The sequence below is a fragment of the Pelodiscus sinensis genome, chromosome 15 (assembly GCF_049634645.1).
Source record: "Pelodiscus sinensis isolate JC-2024 chromosome 15, ASM4963464v1, whole genome shotgun sequence".
In the NCBI taxonomy this organism is placed as follows: Eukaryota; Metazoa; Chordata; order Testudines; family Trionychidae; genus Pelodiscus; species Pelodiscus sinensis.
In genome coordinates, this window is record NC_134725.1 from 32263812 (window position 1) to 32285681 (window position 21870).

The 21870-nt window shown below is 47.6% G+C and overlaps 1 protein-coding gene across 1 annotated transcript in view; it reads left to right on the forward strand.

Moving 5' to 3' along the window:
- ANAPC7 (anaphase promoting complex subunit 7) overlaps window positions 1-12551 on the forward strand; it is a 31544-nt gene extending 18993 nt beyond the window's left edge. The window contains exons 9-11 of the mRNA XM_075898594.1: window positions 2765-2989; window positions 3691-3841; window positions 10393-12551. Coding sequence (XP_075754709.1) covers window positions 2765-2989; window positions 3691-3841; window positions 10393-10582 — 566 coding nt within the window. The 3' untranslated portion in view covers window positions 10583-12551. The remainder of the gene's footprint in view (window positions 1-2764; window positions 2990-3690; window positions 3842-10392) is intronic.
- The last annotated feature ends 9319 nt before the right edge of the window (window positions 12552-21870 follow it).

The following is a 21870-nucleotide window of genomic DNA, read 5'->3' on the forward strand; positions in this document are numbered from 1 at the left end:
GAGGTGAATAGAAGGTGCCTTCCTGATGATCTGGGGTCTCCATCTGGGTGGTGAGGACATGGGGGTGGAAAAGGGGCCTTCCGCCAGGGGCCCTCAGTGGGGAGGGACTGCCCTCTATGGGGAGTCTAGCTGGAGGAGTGCCTTTTACCATGGAGAGTAGGGGAGGAGGGCAGAGTGTGAATAATTTCTCATTGGCTTGGTGCAGGGGGGGGGGAGGGGGAGTGTAGCAGCCATAAAGGGGGAGGGGGGAGTTGACACACATAGCAGTCATAGAGTTAGTGACTTAAGTTAGTGCATGTAGTGGTCACAAATTGGGAGGAGGTTGGCACACATAATGGCAGGGGAGGGGTTAGCGCATGTAGCGGCCACAGAGCCGGGGTGGGGTGTGTGGCGGTGGTTGGCATGCATAACAAGCAGGGGGCACAGCCCTCTAGTTATCCTGTGAGTCCATTTTGCATAGCTCAGTATCTGGAGCTGCTTTTCTCACATTGAACGTTTTAGTTCATTGTAGCAAACTCACTCAAGTGTTGTTTAATGCTTAAAATTTAGTGGTGGAAATGTCTTTTTCATCAGCCCCTACCTGAAGTTCCAGTAATAGAGCAAAGCAGTAAAAAGCTTCTTTGCTGCTTTTCTGCTACTTTATTAAAGACCTTGAAAGGAAGATAAGAAGTTCTTACTGAAATTGTACAAATCTCAGCTGCTTCAGGTACATACAATTTGGAGCAGGCAATCCTGTCTCCATACTAGAATTTGATGGACCTATATCTCTAGAAATAAATGGATGGTTTAGAATTGTCCTGGATGAATAGCTGATGTTTATAATGAATCCATAAGGACCTCCGTCTTTTCTTCAAAAGAAGATGAAAATACCACAAGCTGAAAAATCTGACTGCAAACTGGTGAAATTTGAAAGCAGGATTAATTGAAGTGTAGATTTTTTAAAATCAGAACAGCTACCACGTGACTGAAAAATAAACATGGGGCCTCCAAATTGTACAATCTAGTAATTGTCAATAGAGGTTTTGGCTGTGGTAGGTTTAAAACTGGCAGGTTGTATACTACATTCTGGGCAATTTTTATGAAGCCATGCTTATCCTAAAACAAAATACAGGACTATGTAGCACTTTAAAGACTAACAAGCTACATAGTCCTGTATTTTGTTTCAGCTACACCAGACTAACACGGCTACATTTCTATCACTATGCTTATCCTAGTTATCCCACATCTTCCTATAAGTTTGCCCTGAAGTGAGAGAAGTTGTGATAAGATGAGAGCCAGAAGCCTGTGTACTGAGATCAAAGCAAACAGTTGTCACAAACAAGCTTAGGTACAGGAATGCAACATATATACGATGCAGAGTATTTTGTACTAGAAGTATTGGCTTACAGAAAGTTTCTTTTCTCTTTGGCATTTCAGAGCGCCAACTATTTCTAAAATATTTATGGTTATTTACTAAAAAGGTAATCTGCAGAAGGGATCTGTATAAATATGGGCTTGTGTTCTATGATAGGAGTCAGAATCGTGGAGAAGATGGTGCTTGACCATGATGTAGTTATTTTTATTACTGTAGTGCGTAGGAGCCCTAGTTAAATACACTGACAGTTTACAGAGTTTCCCAACTTTTAATCTATTTTTCTGTAGTATTTATCTGTGTAGTCTCTAGTTATTGAGTGCAATGTAGATCACTGTTTCTGACCAAATCAATGGATACAATTCTTCAAATTCCTTTTCATTTCCTCAGAATGAGGGCATCTGTCTTATTCTCCTGGGTTCCATAGCCCTGAATTTTCCACTTCAGTTTGTGCTCAGGGTGGACACTGAGGCAGGATAATCTATCTTGTGGGTTCTCAGCTTCTATTAAAGTGGAGGCCACATGTCTGGTATTATTGTCCTGCAGTCTTATAATTGCCCATATTTGAAAGGGTGTGGACAGTCTCTTTGTTGTATTTAAGGAAGAGGTGGAGGAAACAGTGAAATTACATATATGTTTTTAATACATATTGCTTGTGTGGTGTCTGATGCCTTTTCCAAATCCATCTGCTATCCTAGGGATATAGGATACTTACCATATAATCTCACTTACCTGGTCTTCTGGAAGACCCTGGACTAAACTTAGATGTGCATTCAGTTCCTGGCTCTGCCAAAGACTCTTTGTGTTAAGGATTGTGAACATGTACTTGTGTACACAGTTAACCAGTGAGCCTGGGCTTATCAGTTAATGTGCATGATTACATACAGCGCTTTCCTCTCTTAACCCTGACCCCATGCTGCTGCCTCTGTATCCGAGACAGGAGCAAATGGGCAGGGGCAGGAGGGGGGGAGAAAGGCAGGAGTCAGCTTTCAAACTGGCTACACAGCTCTCACCGCTGACTGTTCCCTTCCCTCCACCTCGTGCTGCTGATGCCTCCCACAGAAGTAGCAGTGCAGGATGCGGGGGCAGGCAGAAGGTTATAATTTCAGTAGTTTTACATTTGCAGTTACAATACACACATTTTAACACATCTCTACTCTGTGTAATCACAAATCAATCTGTGTGCCTCAGTTCCCCCACTGTAAATGGGGATAAGAGTATTTTCTTCCATGATTTGTTAGTGTTGTCTCTGTAGGTGGTAAGCTTTTTGGGCAAGGGACTGTACAGGGCTTGGCACAATAGGGATCTGAACTTGGTTGGGACCTGTGGGTGATACCATACTGTATATAATTGACTGAGAAATAAGTGTATATAAATATTAATGCACATTAACATCTTCCTTTTGGTCTTTAGGCCTCATTGATTGTTACCTGGCATCCAACAGTATCCGTGAAGCAATGGTCATGGCTAACAACGTGTACAAAACCCTGGGAGCAAATGCACAGACTCTTACTCTGTTAGCAACAGTCTGTCTTGAAGATCCAGTCACACAAGAGAAAGCAAAAACTTTATTAGATAAGGCACTGACACAGAGACCAGATTATATTAAAGCTGTGGTAAAAAAAGCAGAGCTTCTTAGTAAGTGGGTTTTTTTGTTTTGTTTTTTGGGGTTTTTTTTAGATGTGTCTTCCTGTCCAGTTTATTTGAATAGTTTTCTGATATGCAAGTGAGTATTCCACAAAGTAATATGAAATTCACTACAGGAAATTTTTGCACTTTGTGAATACTGGGAGACATGGCCCCTGGTCCCTGCAGTGAGCTCCTTGTGGCTCCTGAACTTGCTGCGGGTGCTGGGAACTGCCATCCTCCTGCTCCCCTGTGCCGGGGCAGGAGAGCCATGGTTATGCAGAACTGCAAGTGGCCATTCTATGATTCGCAAGGGCCTCCTGTTTACAAATTTACAGCCAAAGACCATTTGGTTTTGTGTAAAAGAAAAATTACAGAATGCCATAAGAGATTAATTGCTTTGATATTATGGAGATGATACTTGTAGGGACACCACACTGGTAACTTCTAACCCACAATTGACACTAAAGTAATCCTTCAGATAAAAAAAATTATAATTTACTAATTATTTAAGAGATAATCATGTATGCAATAATTTGCTTTAAAATATACTAGATCAACAATTAAGTTTTCAGAAGATTTAATTATCACCAACTAGAGATAGTTTTAGCAATAAAGATGAGGATTATGAAGATGTTCTACATATTCCTCAAATTATTTTATAGAAGATCTATCTAAACTACTAGTAGAACTGTAGCTCTGTGTGTCAACAGGTAGAGAACAGAAATATGAAGATGGAATTGCTTTGTTGAGGAATGCACTGGCTAATCAGAGTGACTGTGTTCTGCATCGAATACTGGGTGACTTTCTTGTAGCTGTCAGTGAATATCAAGAAGCCATGGACCAGTACAGTATTGCTCTAAGGTAAACCTTGTAGATCCTTGAGTTTACTGTATGATTCTTAGAAACTAAGAATTTCATGGTTGCTGTAAGATGGCTTTATTGTAGCATATCTTCAGTCACTTCTGGGAGTTGGAGGAAGCTTGGTTGTATTTTTTTTGTCCCCTGCCCAATAGCACTCACATTGAGCTCAACATGTAGTCCACTGCACCATTAAACCAATAAGCTTTGAAGTTGTTCCCCCCAGCACCAGCTCCACGGTGCTGCCTCTCACCTCTTTTCCCCTGCACTGTTGCCTCTGATAGAGGCAGCAGCGTGAGTGTGGGGAAGGCTGCTGTGAAGCAGCCTCTTTCTGCAGTGAGCTCAGACCCCCATATACGGGCTACTGTATCAGAGGCAGCAGTGCAGGGCGACAGGCAGCCCGTGTGCGTGGAGAGCTGGTTTTTAAACTGGCTCCTTTTGCAGACCGGCTCCCGCCTGCCATCCCTTGCTGTTGCCTCTGATACAGGTAGGGGGTTCCCTTTTGAGTGAGGCTGAGAGAGTATAACTGATAAGATTTCATGCAGTTACACAACTATTCAGTTGCACTATAACATTCCTAGCCCATGCTATCTGTGACTTAAGGTTTATCTATAATTGAAGTGCTACGACTGTACTGCTGTAGCAGGAGTGTCTACACTGAAGCTTTACGTATGCTGTATGTCAGTCTACAGTGTGTACACATGGGATTAGCTCAGCTAAACTCCAGTCAGAGATGGGGATTTTTCATACCCCTTGTGGCCTAGTGGGGGTGCTGTCTGCTCTGTGACCCGGTGTCCCCCTGCGCTGTGATGGGAGATTCTCACTGACTCTCCCAAATGTGTATTAACCCAGACACCTAGGCTCAGCCTTCCAGGGAGGAGGACAAAGGAAGGAAGGCGGAGACCAGCACCTGGCTGGGGGGGCAGGGCTTGGAAGAGAGTTTTTTTAGTTTCTGTCTGGAATCATGGAGGAAGCAGCCTGAGCAAGAGGGCTGAGATTTAAGGGCCCAGCCTCCCCCATCTCAAGGATTACATCTATGCTGTGCTGTATCCTGGAAAAGCAATAAACTCCCTCTATTCTACTGGCTGGTGGAGCCGGTTCGTGCCACTAGGGGTGCAAGAGGCGGGGGAACCCCGACATGACATCACAGTGGTGTCAGAAGTGGGATGCACTGCACCCCATGGATGGAGTTTCCAGCAGCGAGTGACAAGGCGCAGTTGAAGGAAAGGGCTTGGAGCCAGGAGTGCTGGAGACAGAGTGAAGCGGTTCCTGGGAATCGTGAGTGCTGTAGCACTAGACCGGTGAGTCCGCACCGAAGGGACCGGCGGGGAGATGACCTACGCCCGACTCCTGAAGGCAGAGCTGGTGAGGCTTTACAGAAAGAGGGGCCTGCCTGTGGGAAAAGCAACCAAGGCCCAGCTGATTGCCTGGCTGGAAGAGAATGACTAGTCACTGGGCTGGGACCCTGTCCCCGTGGGGAGCAGCCAGACCCACCCAGAAACGTCTCAGGCTCCAACAGGGGGCGGAGCACTGGAGCCCGCTGGAGAGAAGGGACAACCTCCCAGGGAAGCCCTGAAAACCATTGTTCGTCCAGGGCAGGGGCCAGCCCAGCAGAGCTGCGGCGGCTGGAGATCCAGCTGCAGATGAAGGAATTGGAAGTCCAGCACCGTAGAGAGCAGCGACAGTATGAGCTGGCCATGGCAGAGTGGAGAAGCGGTAGGGCTCCGGCGGCACCGAGTGTGGACGGGCCCCAAGAGCCCAGGGCAGCCAGATGCTTGGAGAAGCTCATGGTGGCCCAGTTGAAGAACGTGGGTGACACAGACGAGTTCCTCAGCTCCTTTGAGAGGGCCTGTGAACTGCAACAGGTGCCCCTGGCTGACTGGCTGCAGGAGCTCATCCCGGCACTGAACCAGGAGGCTGTCAGGGTGCTCAATCAGCTGGAGGACCTACAGCCAGGTGATTACCAGTGGGTCAAGGAGGCCCTGCTGCCCTGTCCCCTGAGACATTCTGGGGGATGCAGAAGGAGCCACGGGAGACCTATGTGGATATGGCCTGCTGCCTGGTACAGTACTGCCGCAAGTGGGTGTCCGGGGTCAGAGCCCAGACCACAAAGGACCTGCTTAAGCTGATATGATGGAGCAGTTCTATGAAGCATGCACACCCACCCTGAGGCTGTGGCTCAAGCACCAAAGTCCAGAGAACCCCCAGGAAGCTGGGAGGCTGGCAGACGAGTTCACAGAGAGCCGGTCCGGTTCACAGGAGTCCCGGAGAGAAAGGGAATCGCGCAAAGACCGGATCTCGGCTGAGCGACGGAGAGAATCCTCTATGAGGCGAGCCCAAGAGACAAGGACCAGCCATCTGCGCCTCAGAGAACCAGCCAGGGCCCGGACAGAGCCGGCCCAAAGGGGCCTGCAGTACCTAACTTGCCATCGCTGCAGGCAAAAAGGCCACAAGAGGGCTCAGTGCACCAGGCACCAAGACCTGGGATTTCCCAGGGTTAATTGGCTGGGGGAAGGGCAGGCTGCCCCAGAGGCTGGGGCTAGCAGGCAAACCTCAGCTCATAGTGGAAGGAATGATGCTCAGTGCCCCTTCCCTGGGAGGTCCGACCCTCGGGAGGCGGATTTCTCTGTGTACCAGGTGGGGGCAGGGCGGCCCCTGCTGAGCGAGTGCCTCGTGCCCCTGCAGGTGGATGGCAGGGAGGTGACGGGCTACTGGGACACGGGGGCGGAGGTGACGCTGGCCCAGCGTGAGGTCATAGCCCCAGACCACATGGTACCTAACACTCAGCTGACCCTGAGGGGCATAGATGGGACCCCGTTTAAGGTGCCCGTAGCCCAGGTGCATCTGAAATGGTGGGCCAAGGAAGGCCCGAAGGAAGTGGGGGTGCACCGGCACTTACCCAAGGTGGTGCTGATGGGGGGGTGACCTAGAGGAGTGGCCAGACGGACCCCTCAGGACCCTGGTCACCACCCGGAGCCGGAGCCAGAGAGGGGCTGGCGACCCTGACCCAGGGGAGGGCCCCCTGCAGGGGGCTCAGGGTCCCATCCCAGTGGACACGGGGTCCAGCCAGGCTGGGACTCTGGACCTAGGCATAGGTGGGGAACAGGTCCCGATCCCTGCCCCGGCAGCTGAATTCCAGGCTGAGGTGCAGGCAGACCTCTCCTTGCAGAGGCTGAGGGACCAGGCTGGCCTCCGTGCAGCTCAGCCTCTGGGGAGAGGTGGCCAGGAGAGATTCCTTTGGGAGCAGGGATTCCTGTTCCGGGAATGGCTTCCCCTCAGGAAGGTGAGGGCGTGGGGGGGTCCAGCAGCAGCTGGTAGTCCCCCAAAAGTATCACCACAAGGTGCTGTATTTGGCCCACGATGTCCCCGTGGCGGGCCACCGGGGGATCCAGCGCACCTGGCTGAGGCTGGTTCAACACTTCTACTAGCCGGGGATATTTGCAGCTGTGCAGCAATATTGCCGGTCCTGTGACTCCTGCAAGAGGGGCGGGAAGGCCCAAGATGGGAGGAAAGCTGCTTGGGGGCCCCTACCCCTTATAGAGGAGCGGTTCCGGAAGGCAGCATTAGAGATAGTGGGGCCTGGCGACCCAGATGAGGAATAAATACATCCTGGTAGCCGTATCCACGGCTTCCAACTGCCCCGAGGCCTTGGCTCTGCCCTCTGTCGAGGCAGACATGGTGGCAGATGCACTGCTGGCCCTTTTCAGCAGGCTGTGGTTCCCCCAGGAGGTCCTCCCGGACCAGGGATCCAACTTCATGTTGGCCGCTCTGGTGCTTGTGGGAGAAGCACGGGGCCCGGCTTACCTGGGCCCCAGCGTTTGGCAAAGCGAGCTGGTGAGCAGGTTCCAGGGGACCCTGAAGCAGATGCTGGAGGTCTTTATGCTCCGGCACCTGCAGGACTGGGACATGTACCTGCCCCATCTGCTGTCTGCACATGGGGAGGCACCCTGAGGTTCTGCCAGGCTCTCCCAGACTGAGCTGGGGTGCAGAAGGGGGAAGGACCCCCTGGGCTTGCTGAGAGAGTTACGGGAGGGGAAGACCTCCCTGGATGGAGCATTGGGGGTGGAAGACGTCCTGGCTTTCTGGGAAAGGCTCATGGGCCCGGCCAGAGAGACCCGGGCCAGAGATCAAGGGCAGTGGAAGGGCTGGCACGGCCACCAAAAACAGGCCCCTGCCAGTCCCCTTGGAGCTGTGCATCAACTGGACAGGGGAGAGCTGGCTCCTGCAGGGCATCACTGCAGCCAGCCCAAGCCAAGGGGAGCGCCAATGTCACCGCAGCGGCTTTCCCGGCAGGGGACCCGAACTTTTCCAGGTCACAGAGCGATCCTGCTCAGTTTGCTCTTGGAGGAGGGACAGCTGTGGGGGTGCTGTAGTGGGGGTGCTGTCTGCTCTGTGACCCGGGGTCCCCCTGCGCTGTGATGGGAGATTCTCACTGTCTCTCCCAAATGTGTATTAACCCAAACACCCAGGCTCAGCCTCCCAGGGAGGGGGACAAAGGAAGGAAGGCGGAGACCAGCACCTGGCTGGGGGGGGGGGGGGGGGGCGGGCAGGGCTTGGAAGAGAGTTTTTTAGTTTCTGTCTAGAATCATGGAGGAAGCAGCCTGAGCAAGGGGCTGGGATTTAAGGGCCCAGCCTCCCCCATCTCAAGGGGGGCTGAGGCATCATAGGCCTAGCCCTGTAACCGGATTACATCTATGCTGTGCTGTATCCTGGAAAAGCAATAAACTCCCTTTATTCTACTGGCTGCTGGAGTCTGTTCATGCCACTACGGGGTGCAGGAGGCGGGGGAACCCCGACGCGACGTCACACCCCTCAAGGATGTAGTTAAATTGACCTGATTTTCAAACATAAACCATGCCTTACTCTTGGTTTTATACACTGCATTTCCCAATTCAGAGCCTCAGGGACAAATATTTACGATTTTAAACTTGTGTCAATATTAAAGACTTTGCCAGGCAGTTACTAGACCAGTAAAAAAGATTAGGACATGGATTTTTAAAAAAATAATTCTTGAACTATTACCGTAATGTAGCGAATATAACCCATGGGTTATATTTGTTTTTACAAACCCCGCCCCCGCCTCAGGGTATATTCGGGTGCGGGGTATATAGGTTTTTTTTCACTCATTAGCGGGTATTTTTAACTCACGGGAGGCTGGTGGTTCCTGCGGCTGTGCAGGAATGGGGCGGTGAGTGCTCCTTCGCCCGGAGGATGGTAGTTCCTGCTCTACCGCCCCTTCCTGCAACTGCGGAGGAACCAGGGGGATAAGCACTCCCCCACCCAGAGGCTGGCGGCTCCCCCTTCACCCACACCGTAAATTAGCGAATATACCCCCGGCACAGAAGAGTCTTGTATACCCCGCAGGTTATATTTGTGCGCGGGGTATACAAGGTTTTTTTTTTTTTTTTACTGAAATAGAAAAAAACGCAGTGTATATTTGGGTGTAGGTTATATTTGGGTGCGGGGTATATCCACTAAATTACAGTACATACTCTATCAAACACCTTGAGCTCCACCCTCAGGCTACCAGGTGCCATATAAATGTAAGGGATTAACTAAGTTCAAACAGAAAGGTTTTGCTTTTTAACTGAATCAACATTTCTTCTTACGATAAACTCAGATATAAAAGAATTATTTCAAACTTGGGTAAAATTTAGAAACTTTCCGAATAAGATGGAATATAGTCTAATGAACAAATCTTATGTTCTGTGCATTTTTTAAAGTGAAAAACTGATCTTGAATGCAACACCTGGTTATACCCATAGTAAAGTGTAAGGTCATGTGGACTCAGGGCTAGACCAAGCCATTCTGGCGCCTCGAGCAGACAGTCTAATTGTGCCCTGGTAGGGATGGTGCATGTGCGGCCCCGCCCCCGCACCAGCATGTGGGGGAGTGTGCATGCGTGTCCCTGCCCCCATGCCGGTGCATGGGGGAGGGCGCGCAGAGCTGGCAGTGGCAGAATGCATGTGCCCGGCCCAGCTACTGGCGCGCAGCCCAGGGCAGGTTGAGCCTGGCCGTGCAGAGCCCTGCAGCCGCAGGGGGAAGGGCACTGCTGGCCAGTGCTGCGGGGGTTAACACGGCCCCTGCCCCAGGCAGCCGCTGCAGGGTGGATGCTGGGAGCTGCTGCAACCCGGGAGCCAGGCACATGGTGCCTTATGAAAGCTATAAGGGGCGCTATGCCATGGGTTGGCACCCTGGGCAGCTGCCTGGCTAGTCCATGCCTCAATCCGGCCCTGTGTGGACTGTCTAGTTTTGCCAGGCTGAAGAGCAGGGTTTTTTTAGTGCTAGCTGCCTCTGATGCTTTAGTTAATGCTGCTTGGAAGAATTGTGTAAGCATCATTGCATGGGGGAGGGGGTTTCACAGTGTTCCTGCACTTCCTATTTTTGCCAAATGGTATAACGTCAGTCTGAGGTAAAGTTACAACATCTTTGCTGAGTTCAAATATCGGTAGCAGTAAACAGGAAGTGGAGGGAGCAAGCAAGTGGGAAATGTTTTGTTTAGACATATTTACAATGGGTTACTCTTAAGATGATAAATGTTTTTCCTTCTCCAGTTTGGATCCCAACGATCAGAAGTCTTTAGAAGGAATGCAGAAAATGGAAAAGGAGGAGAGTCCAACAGATGCAACCCAGGAGGAGGATGTGGATGACATGGAGGGAAGTGGAGAAGAAGGGGATTTGGAAGGGAGTGATAGCGAAGCAGCACAGTGGGCAGATCAAGAGCAATGGTTTGGCATGCAATGAAGGCTTTACTCAAACTGATATGGGTTTCAGTTTTTAAACGTGCCATGAGGTCCATAGTTCTCTAAAGGAAAAATATCAGCGCAACTTTTGTACTAATGCACTGGATTTCTTTATAAAACAAATGACTCTGAAACAATTTAATAGTTTTCCATTACAGTTATGTTCATGTTAGTGATGCTTCCTATTTATCAATTATTAGAATGAGCCTGAACCATGTTGGAAATTATTTGTAAAAGTGGTTCAATCTTTACTCGCTGAAGCTAGAATCTTGAGTATAAAGCATTTTAAATAATATACGTACTACTAGTGACTAAAATGTCAAAATTGTGTTTGCAACTAAGTATTCTTGATCCTTAGCTATAAAATGTAAATATAAGAGTTTTTTATTCCATTGTGAAAGCCATTATTCTTTTGTCTGGGCTCATGCATGAATTCTTGTGAAAGCTTGAAGGAGTCATTCATATGTATTTGAAGGGAGTTATTTTTCTACTTCAGCCAATTAACCTGTGTTTTGTGTAAGAGATTGCACTAGCGCTAATAGTGGAGTTTGTATTTCAGGCATCTCTGACTTGTAGGATGCTTTGTAACTAATCAATTTGTAGTATTCTTTGCTCATGAATGTTAGAATTATTGTAATTTCTCCAATCCATACAAAGCCCTTTAATCATTTAAAACCTGTATGTGAACATTTATTTCTAAATGGAATTCAATTTTATTTAGGTAAGTTACTAAAAGGCCCACCGCAGCAATTACACAAAGGCACTTCACATCCTATGCGTCGCATTGTCAGTTAAAGAAATTAACTTCTCCCATGCATCACTAATAGAAATTTTAAATTAGAATGGCTGTGTCTGTCTTGGCTTTCTTTATATGTTACATTTAAAATTTAGCTTTAGTTATTGCTACCTTATGCTATCTTCTCCTGAAATGGTGGAAGTTTTCACAGCAGCATCTCTTGTTGAAAGTAAATCTTTTACTCAGACCAGAAAACCAAACAAAATTGTATCAATAACACTGAGATTTTTGCAAAAGAACTATCCTTGACGTAGTGTTTTGCTCTTGATTTACTTGCTTTGTGCTAAAACATATGTCTTTAACTCTTTCTAATCGTGCTATAGTTCTCACTGTCTTTATTCTATGGTCCTGCATGGCCTTGTAATTCTTCCTGTGGCTGCTCAAGTCAGTTGTACTCTTCAGTGCTGTCATAGCAGTTTAAGCAGAAGTAAACAGTTTTTTGTACTGGCACTTCTTTGTGCCCTAGAGCGAATACTTGATACAGACAAAAGAAAACAAGCTTTTCACTCACTAATGTTGCATAGCAGATATAAAAGTAAAATACATTAAATCCTTTCATTCCCAAAAGCAATGGGTATGAACTATAAAAGTACATAATAAAGTTGGGAGAGACACTTAGTCCTATAACACACATTATAGCCTGTTTTGGGATGTTTACCATATCATTGCATTACTGAATCTGGATAGCTTCTTCCTGTTTGTAGATGGATAGCTACCTGTAATAAATATTTTCTTCTTTCCAATCTTTTAGTGATGCTTGAGAGTGGGGGAAACCACTAACTTTTCTCTAGTGTCAATTGAATTGTACTAAAGTAATTGAAAACTAAGCAAGCAGGTAGCCTGCCTTATTGCCCTTTTTATTGAGAAGGGGTTTCATTTGAGAATTTTGTTGATTTCACTAAATAGTGTGCAATTTAAGTGGGTTACGTTTAAACTAAAATCATATTTAAGTAGTGCTCTCTGAGATTGTGATCTGTACCCTTCCTGGCGCTAGTCTACTTCATGAAGAATTCAGAGATTTGTCATTCAGCAGTGAATGGTGAGTAGAGTTCAACTCCTGCATGCTATTAATTTGTTACAGAAGGAAACTGTAAATACATTCAAGTAAAAACCCAGTTATTTCTTTTGCAGACTGTCCATTTTTTCCTTTCTCTGCAATAAACCTCAAATTCTATTCTGTTTCTGAAAGTTAACCTACGTAAGCTGATGCAAGCCTTCTAATTGTATGTCAGATCTTGGTTATGAAGATCATAAGGGAGTGTTTAATAATTGTAACCTGAAGTAAAGCAAAAAGGCTTTTGTGTGTTCTAAAAGCTGAGAGAATGTGGGAGTGTATGGTGTATGTTTTAAATTGGCAGTTGTTCAGCTGAGGGTTTTTACATCAAATGACTCATTCAGATGTCCCTGATTGGAGCTGCTCTTACATCATTCAGCTGCGTTAGCACCATGCATTGCAACACTTTCCCCTAAAGCAAGGTTTACGTGGCACAAGAAACCTGAAGTCGGAGCCCAGTCATAGAATGGTTCAGAGTATTTCCAGGTGGGAAAGTGTGAACATGTCTGTTAATTTTGTCACTTTAGATCAGTGATTCTTGACATGTGGCCCAGGGCTGCATGTGGTCCAGTTAACACACAGCTCCAGCCCAGCTGACTATTAAAGGCCAGCCCAGTGCCAAGGTCCTGGGATCCCAGGTTCCTGCCTGCCTAGAGCAGAGGGGTCCAGGCTGCCCTGTTGTCCAGAGTACTAGGACTGGGTGGTCCAGGCAGCCACTTGGAACTGGAAGCTCTAGGGGCCAGGGCAGCCAGCCTGCCCCACAAGATCTTGGACAGTTGCACAATGGGGGACCATAATGTGCAGCTGACCTGCCCCACATGGTTGGAGGTCCCAGGGCAATTGCCCCATGGCAGCTGGGGAGGCTGGCCTGCAACACAGTGGGGGGCCAGGGTTGGGACCAGGTTGCTGCTGCTTTACCAGCTGCCTTGTGTGGCCTAGGTAACATGTGAGCGGCATATGCAGCCCACAGTGTATCTATACATTTTAGAAATGGACATCTGACAGTCTGTCTGAGACTATTTGTTCAGAGCTAGGACCACCAAATTTGTTATGCAGCTTTCTCTTCTAACTTAAAGCAAGTTGCGGTTTGGTTGTGCCAAGAAAACGGGAAGTGCTGGGCATGGGCCTGTTTTCCATAACAAAGAAAAAGGAGGGGACAGGGAGAGGAAGGATGTGAAAGGGAAAGGCACAGAAAGGAGGAGCACAATACTGAGAGTGGCCACTGGGGGCAGCAAATGCAGGGAAGGGCTATATGCAGAGTGGCCACTGGGGACAACCGCACCACCACCAAGAAAGTGGCCGGAAGGGCTGGGACTCTGCCATCTTTCCTGCTACCAGACCAGGTAAGTAGCCCCCCACCACAAACCCTTCCTCCCCACCTCTTGGCCATAGCTCCGGAAGGGGGAGGGAGAAAAGCTCCTGCTGGCCAGAGGGGAGATGGAAGGTCCCTGCCTGCTGAGAGGGCTGTGGGAGAAAGGAAGGCCTCTGGCAGCTGGGAGGAGGGGGAAAATCCCCACTAGATGGGACCACCTGCCCATAGCCCCTCTTCACTCCCCAACCCTTACACTTGCACCCCCATGCCTTCAGACTCTAGCTCCCCCCCCCCCAGGCATATATACACAAGGCCCTGCCCTACTCCTGTACCCCCACACTGTCAGCTGCCTGCCCTGAAGGATCCAGGTAACATCAAGTAAGTCTTCTAGTGTGTAATAAGTTGGCCTATTTCCTTAGACCCTAATAGTATCATAAAACAGCTCCTGCTGGATGGTTGTTTCACTGCAGTGATAGAAAGCATTCGATTATATGTTGGGATGGGTAAATTGCATTGCAGTGTTGCTCATTTCCAAGTAAGATCTTGGCATCCATGTGCAAGCAAATTGTTATTGGGTAAGACTTATGTTAAGATTGTCTCTTATAAGAATGGAGGTCACACTTCAAGAGGAATTTCCTGCTATGAGAAGTTTCCTTGTAGATTTTCTGTATGGGAAACTGGAAAACTTAATTTAGATCCTGTTTTACTGTAGGATATAAAACAAGGTCAGCATCCAAGAACAGGGGTGGGCAATAGTGTAAATGGTTAACCGATGAACCTGGACTTACTGGTTAACCATCATGGTTACAGGTAATTCTCCCCCTCCTCCTCTACCTCCTGCAATTCCCACCATGTAAATGTGTAAACAATGACAATTTCAGTGGTTGCAAGATTACTTTAACTGGCTTAATAAACTCATTTTAACATCTGGAGTGGGCAGTAAAAAAGTGGTGGCCTGGCAGACTGCTGGTGCTATATTTACCTGCACAGGTATCAGGCCATTACAGCTCTTGCTCATGCATTGCCGTTCGTGGCCAAGGGAGCGGCAGGAAGCGGCACAGAGCAGGCTATTGCTTCCCACTGGTGACAAATGGTCATCTGTGGCCAAGATCTGCAATCACATGATACCTGCAGAGGAGCTAGTAAACAGAGAGCTGGGGACCTACCCTGGCAGACGGGGTCTGGCCAGTATTTGCTCTCCCTTATCCAAGAATATGGCTTCTATGTGGTTGTTGGTTTTTTTGAGAGCTGTGTTCATTATCTAAAACAGAAACCTCAGCCAGATTCTGTGGTAATCCATTCATCTATCAATGCATGAAATAATGCTAGAGCTGAATTGACCATATGTATATGATTTGCCTAGTGAATGTACCATGAATGAATATGGAATATTTTAATGTTTGTCTCAATTCTGAGAACATTAGTGGACTATTAAAAACTCTTCATTAATAGTCTAATTTTAGAAGGTGAGCGGTTTTAATCTTGTGCTCCTGAAATCTGATTTGTTCCTAGTTTAGAGAACATGGCTAATCCAATTAGCCCATTAGCTGTCCTCGTTCTGTACCGTAATCCTTTGGGGGTGCACACTAGAAAAAATAATGAAACCCCAAACTTAAACTAAAACTGTGTCAAGAGCATGATATAAACTCCCTGAAGTGATACAGTTCTTAGGTGAGGTTGGAATGTCATAGCTACCCAACTGTGTTTTTGCAATACAAATAGCATCTTTCAGATGGCCTGCAGTTCCTAGTCTTCGGTAAAGGGCAAGGACAAAATCCACATCCAACGGTAAATTCCTTGCTGTTAGACTTTCAGTTACAAACTTCCTTAACATCAGCTTTTGTGATGGTGAAAGGGCCCTGCCATTGTGTGAGGAGATCAACGTTCCTTTAGCCATAGAGTGCCTCCTTACAGTCATGTAAGCATTACAAGTCTATTTTTCCAGCACCTCAAGGCAATTTGTGTTGGAGTCAGGCAGTCCTGGAGCTAACAAATAGCAAATCCTGCGGCAAGTTACTTAACATCTTGCCAAATGTCCCTGTCTGTGAAATGGGGATAGTGCTAATTTCTCTGACTCAGAGGGATGAGGGAATTTTTAGCAAAGATTATACAATAAGGAAATCATAAGGTGCTGTCAGTACTATTTACCCAATTAAAGTGTCAAATTCTTTCTACCTTTCCTTTGCTGTCGTTCAAGATTATGGAGAGATCTGTGTAATTGGTAGCTTTCTACTTATTAATCAGCTTCCTCCACAGGCTTGTTTCACATAGTGATGGTTACAGCCTTCCTTTTCAGGACTCTCTGGAGTGGACAGTTAAATCATCTGAGTGGCAGCAGTGATACTTGTTACACAGAAAACCCTAGATGTGGCCTCAAAGGGAATCCTATCTGCTCTTTGCATTGCCCTTCTGTGTATAATGAGAACAATTTAATTTCTTTGCCTAAACCTAAATTGCAGCAGTTTAATTCAAACCTGTTGGCGGCAAACCCCAGTGTGGACACTTATCCAGGTCTATATCTGAATTTATAAATTTACCAACACAAGTTAAACAGCTATATGCCAAGTTTAAATCAAAGAGAATGGAAATGTTTTCACTAGGTTCATACTCCTTAGTTAGATTGGAATAACTCCACAGATCAGGCCTAATCTTGCTTAGTGCAGATCTAGGTAATGCAGCACCAAAACACCATGAGATGCAGGCGAATTGGGCAAATTGCAGTTAGTGATGTGTAAAATGGGAGATTATGAATGCGGTTTGGCTATTGACAGAAGGGAGAGGGGGATGATTGATACGCCTCAAACTCCTAGAGGAAGCCCACTGCAAAAAGCATGGGAAATATTCAAGTTGGAAAAGAGGGACAGTTTGTAAAACCATTTGAAATTTGTAGAATTATTTTTGGCTATGCTAGTCCATATCATTCCCCTTATTGTTAACATACCAGGTGGCAATAAAATATGGAAACTGGGTGCTCTGTGCAGATGATCTTGTTGACCCTTGCATATCTAACGCTAGCCCTAACCCTAATGCATTTGTGCTCTCTGAGGAATGAATGTTGGCAGTTTCAGTGCGGTGAGCCACTGACAGCTGTTTGCATTGTGAAATCCTCTATTAAAACTGCTCCTCAGCTTTGTTAGTAAGCTCATGAGAGATTGAGAATTGAAAGGGTTTTGAGAACCAGCTTCCTCCCCTTCCTCCCTCCGCCCCAACCTCATCTTAGTCTCTCTAGGTTGTGCTTTCAAGAGGAATGCCAGTAGGAGCTTGCTCTGCTGCTGTATCTGATCTGTGGTACTGAAAGACTGTTACACAAACCAGTCCTTTCACTGGCTGTAATCTTTGTAAATAGAGAGAAGTTGATTTAATGTCCCCTGGATCAGATGTTCTGGAGGCTGTTTTGCTCACAGAATGTGAGAGGTTTGTTTGGTCAGTGTGCGGCACAAAGGGAAGCAATGACCTTGTGTTTCAGACTCAGCCTTAAAACTGTCTTGAACTATTCCAGCTTGCCAGCTGTGTGTTCCAGGACCCCATGTGCATTAGAATGTGCCTAACGTGGGGGCAAGGGGAAGGAGGGAATAGGCAGAGAGAAAAATAGCCTGTCTTGAGACAAGGACTTGATCTCAATCTTAAAATAGAGCCAAAGAACAAAAAGTCCTATTTACATCAAAGCTGGTTTGACCAGGAAGTAGCAGCAGGATGCTGCTTTGCTCACTGGGGCTTAGAAACTTGGAATGCTCCCAGCTGGGAAGAGTTTAACAGTTGGCAGAAGTGAGAGACTTCTGTTGGTAGCTGATGCAAGAACTTTATGCTGCCTGTGTCAACCCAAGGCCCTCTTCCCATTCTGGATTGAGGTATAGTCAGCAATTGCCATGCTGGATTGAGGTATAGCAGCAGTTGCCATGCTGCTTGTGAAAATGTCACCTTTTCATTTCAGCTCTTCATCTGAATGATTTTTTCCCCTCCTTGTGTTATAATGTAGGTAGAGAGGTTCCCTTGAGACACTGGATTGGTTGAGGGGGTAAAGCTGATAACTTGGGAGCAAGATGGATCCCAGCATGTGCCTGTAAATGTTAGAAAATCTCCTCCTTGTGCCGGTGCATGGTAAGATGCTGCCAGTGTAGCCCCAGCCAGAGATTAGGCAGCTTTGCAAACTTGTATCAGAAAACTGGTAAGAAATTACTCCTCAGACTTTGTCAACTTACGATTTTTAACAGAGTCCTTTGTCAATGTATTGTCTGATGAGTAGGGGGGTAACTAGAGATGTTAAATTTAGATGAATTAACTAATTGCATAGTTGATGGGATTTCCTCCAACTATTCAATTGGTCTATAAAGGCACCTCTGCCTTTGAACTGTAGCAAGAGTACTGCTAGACCTTTGAAATGTACAAGAGCCTTATTAGGGTTCTTGTACATTTCAAAAGCAGAATCACAGCAGAAGCTGCGCAGCAGAGACTGCTTCAGTCCCCACAGGAACCGTTTCTGCTGTTCCTCTACCTCTCCTGTCCCCCTCCCCAAAGATGGTGCTGGGGGGGGGGGGACTGGCTTTTAAACCAGTTCTCTCACCAGCACCAGCACCTGCTCTTTCTGATAGAGGCAGCAAGGGTGGTGAAGTGACTAGTTGACTATCCAATAAGCTTCTGCTTATCAGCTAGTTGACTAGTCACTTACATCTCTAGGGGTAACACAGTTAACCTCTACTGGGATTTCTTTCCTAATTGGAAGGTTGTACTATGTAAGGATAGATAATTATCTATGCAAATCTACTCTTCAATGGAGTTGTGTAAGGTCCATTCAGAACTTGGTCAGAGAGTGTGTATGTATTGATGATATTTACTTGCCAGCACATATAGCCTCTTGAAGTGACTTGTCCCTCTGGTGGTGCTGGAGGCTTATTGAAGGCATAAACCCTGGTATTACTCTGGGAAATTGGGATTATCCCATTAGTACAGGAGCTAAGTGGCCTGGAAGGAACAGCTGGATCTGAATTCCAGGCCCACTGCTGCCTGAGTGCCCAGAACTACGACCAGGTGCAGGGCAGAATGTGGAGCTGGAACTCAGATCCTTTCTCCAGCTCTGAAGTGAGGCTTTCAATAAGTGCGTGGGAAGCTAACGCCAAGTCAACTTACAATGATAGTTCTTAAAGGAGAATTACACACTGCTAAGGTTTGCTTTCAGGTGTGTGGGCTGCACTATAATCCCAGTCTGTCACCTGCCCTTTCTGTGAGGCATGCGTTTAGTTTCCCTACCTGTGAAAAAGCAATAAATGCATCTAGCCTGCCAGCTGTGGCTTGAGGATTCTGAAGGCTTTTCTTGCTCCAATGGCAATGCTGATTTTGTTTCTTTTCCTTTCTCAATGGTGGGGAGCTTCTGCCAATAACAAACCCTGAGAATGCTGGGGGGAGTGGGAGTGAGAAAGAGGGTTAGTTCTTCCTCTGCTGCATCCTGATTACTGCCCGCCTCTTTCTGGCTGTCCCATGGCCTGGAAAGTATTGCAGGAAGCAGGGTGAGCTGTTAACCTAGTTTTAGTCCTGGTGATTCACTGTCTAGTCTGTAAATTCAGAGAAGCTTTCCGTAGTAATGTTACTGCATCTATCGTCTGGCCCTACACAGGGGAAGAGACATTTATGATGGCTAACTCTGCTATTATGAGTAGATTTCTTAGCTTCATAGAGGCAACGATGTTCTTGGGCATGTGGTCATTACGTGAAATGAACCATTCCCTCTCACAGGCATAGAGCCTCGGATCTGTGCTCACTCTGGGGAGAAAGAAAAGGAAGTGACCTGCCTCAGCCCAGTCCATTTGCAGGGGTTGCTCACTGGTGAGTGTTCCCGTCTAGGGCCACAAGCAGGGTCAGGCATCTGTGGGTTATGACCGAGGATGGTTGTTATGGCACAGGGGTGATAAATGCTGGGACAGCTAAGCAGTGACTCTACTGAGATATTGTTCTTTCTGCACTACTTCTACATCAGTCCCCATTGAGGCAGCTACCCCTCTTTTTTTTTTTTTTCTGTTTGTCCTATGTAACCTCTCCTCATGGATTGGTTGCTCCCATTGCCAGCAAGCAGTAGAAAGACAGGGATACTCCAAACTGTTAACAGACCAGGGTTTGCAGCTGCCAGCCCCCTGGTGCACATGCACAAGAACAGCCCTCTTGCATCAGACCAAAGATCCCATCTAGCCCAGGACCCTATCTTCCAACAGGCCAGTGCCAGGAGCCCCAGAGGGAGTGAACAAGGTAATCAAGTGATCCATGCAGCTCTCCCCAGGAGAAGTGCCACCATGAGCAAGGCCCAGATTTCCTAGTGGCAGGGGAAGAGGTGTGTCTGCCTGAAAGGTTGCCAGGAGTTATCCATTGCTCCTCCTACTGCTTGTGGTGCTTGGAGGCTGGATGGCTCAGAAGACTGGAGATGGGAAAAACAGTCCCCTCCTCCCTGAATGGTATAGGATCAAATCCAGGGGTCTCAAACTCCCAGTCCATAGGCCAGGGCTACTCAACGTGTGGCCCATGGGCTGCATACAGCCTGCAGCTCGTTTGTTTGCAGCCCATGGTGTGGTTTGGGTTTATGTGGGGCTCAACATGTAGCCCACAGGTGGGATCCTTTGAACATGGCCTCCACAGGGAACACGCTCCACAACAGAGAAGCATCTCCTAGGTGGGGTGAGCATTGAAAGATGCAAGCGGGCGGGCGGGCTGGCTGGAACAGACGGGTACAGGGTGTCGGGGTTTCTAGACCCCAGGGGGGAGGTGCAGGGAGCACCGGGGCATTGTGGGAAGTGCTTTGTATTTATGCCCGTCAGTGTGAAAGGAGCTATTTGCATATATTTGCATATATATTTGCATGTATATGTAACCACACTTAAGTTGCGGCCCTCGGCATGTGCTGTGAGTATCAGTGTGGCCCCCGGGGCTTCCAAAGTTGAGTAGCCCTGCTATAGGCCATCCCCAGCCAAAGCATCCCCACCCAGCAGGGGGCTCTCTGTTACTGGTCCCTAAGCCCCGCCCCTTCTTGCTGTCATCCTGCCCTCTCTCCTGAAGCTTGGGGACGGGTCAGCAGGGGTGAGGAGACCTGTGGCGGTGGCAGCAGTTGTGCCCCCCTGCACTCCCTGCAGCAGCAGGAGCTGTGGGGGAAACAATGCATACTGGGCAAGTGCACCCATGCCTCTTGTCGCTGGGGCGGGGCACAGCACGACAGGGCCCGCCCACCCCATCGTCCCTGCAGCCACCTCCTCTGGAGACAAGGTGCCATGGGGGACGGATGGTGGGTGGATGATAAGAAGGGGTGGGTTTTGGGGGCCAATAACAGACTGTGCTCCCTCCTCCCCACAGTCTTCTGGGAGACCTGGCCTGGATTGTACAATTGTTCCAGCTGGGGATGGCCAATTGGGCCTCTGGGAGTTTGAGACCCATAGCAAATCCAAGCCTAGTGGCTTTTCAGAAGCCTGTGAAATGAGTTGGTGGGTTCTTAGACCAGCTTCTAGTTCAAACTTTCATTCTAATCCCACTGCCATGGACTGCCCTGGCTGCTGGTAGTCTCCCTGGAGAGGCTGCAGAATAAATTGACCAGTGAGATCTAATGATCTTTTTCCACTCTGGAGCTACTTCTACACAGCTTCCCTCTTCCACAAAAGCCTATGCAAATGAAGCACAGATTAGCATATTGCCATGCTTCATTTGCATAATTAATTAGGAGCTGCTTTTGTGCAAGAGGTTTCCTAATTTTTTTCAGGAAGAACAGCTTATGAGCAAGAGAAGGGTTTTGTGCAAAAAGGTGCTGTTTAGATGGCGCCTTTTTGCGCAAAAACCTCTTGCAAAAAAAGGCTCCTAAATAATTACGCAAATGAAGCACGGCAGTATGCTAATCTGTGCTTCATTTGCTTAGGCTTTTGCGGAAGAGGGAAGCTGTGTAGATGTAGCCTGGAGGTGCTCCCTGTGGCTGAAGACTTAAGAGTCAGAGGGAGGCCTCCTCAGGATGCAGTGCTGTCGGGATGTCGTTCTTCACAGGTGCTAAACTGATACAACTTTCAGTAAATCCGTTGTGTGTAACTCCTGCTTTGCTTCAGTGACACTCCAATACCCAGAGGAGAGGGGATGCAATGAATCAAGTTAATTGGAGAAACTTCTCTGTGG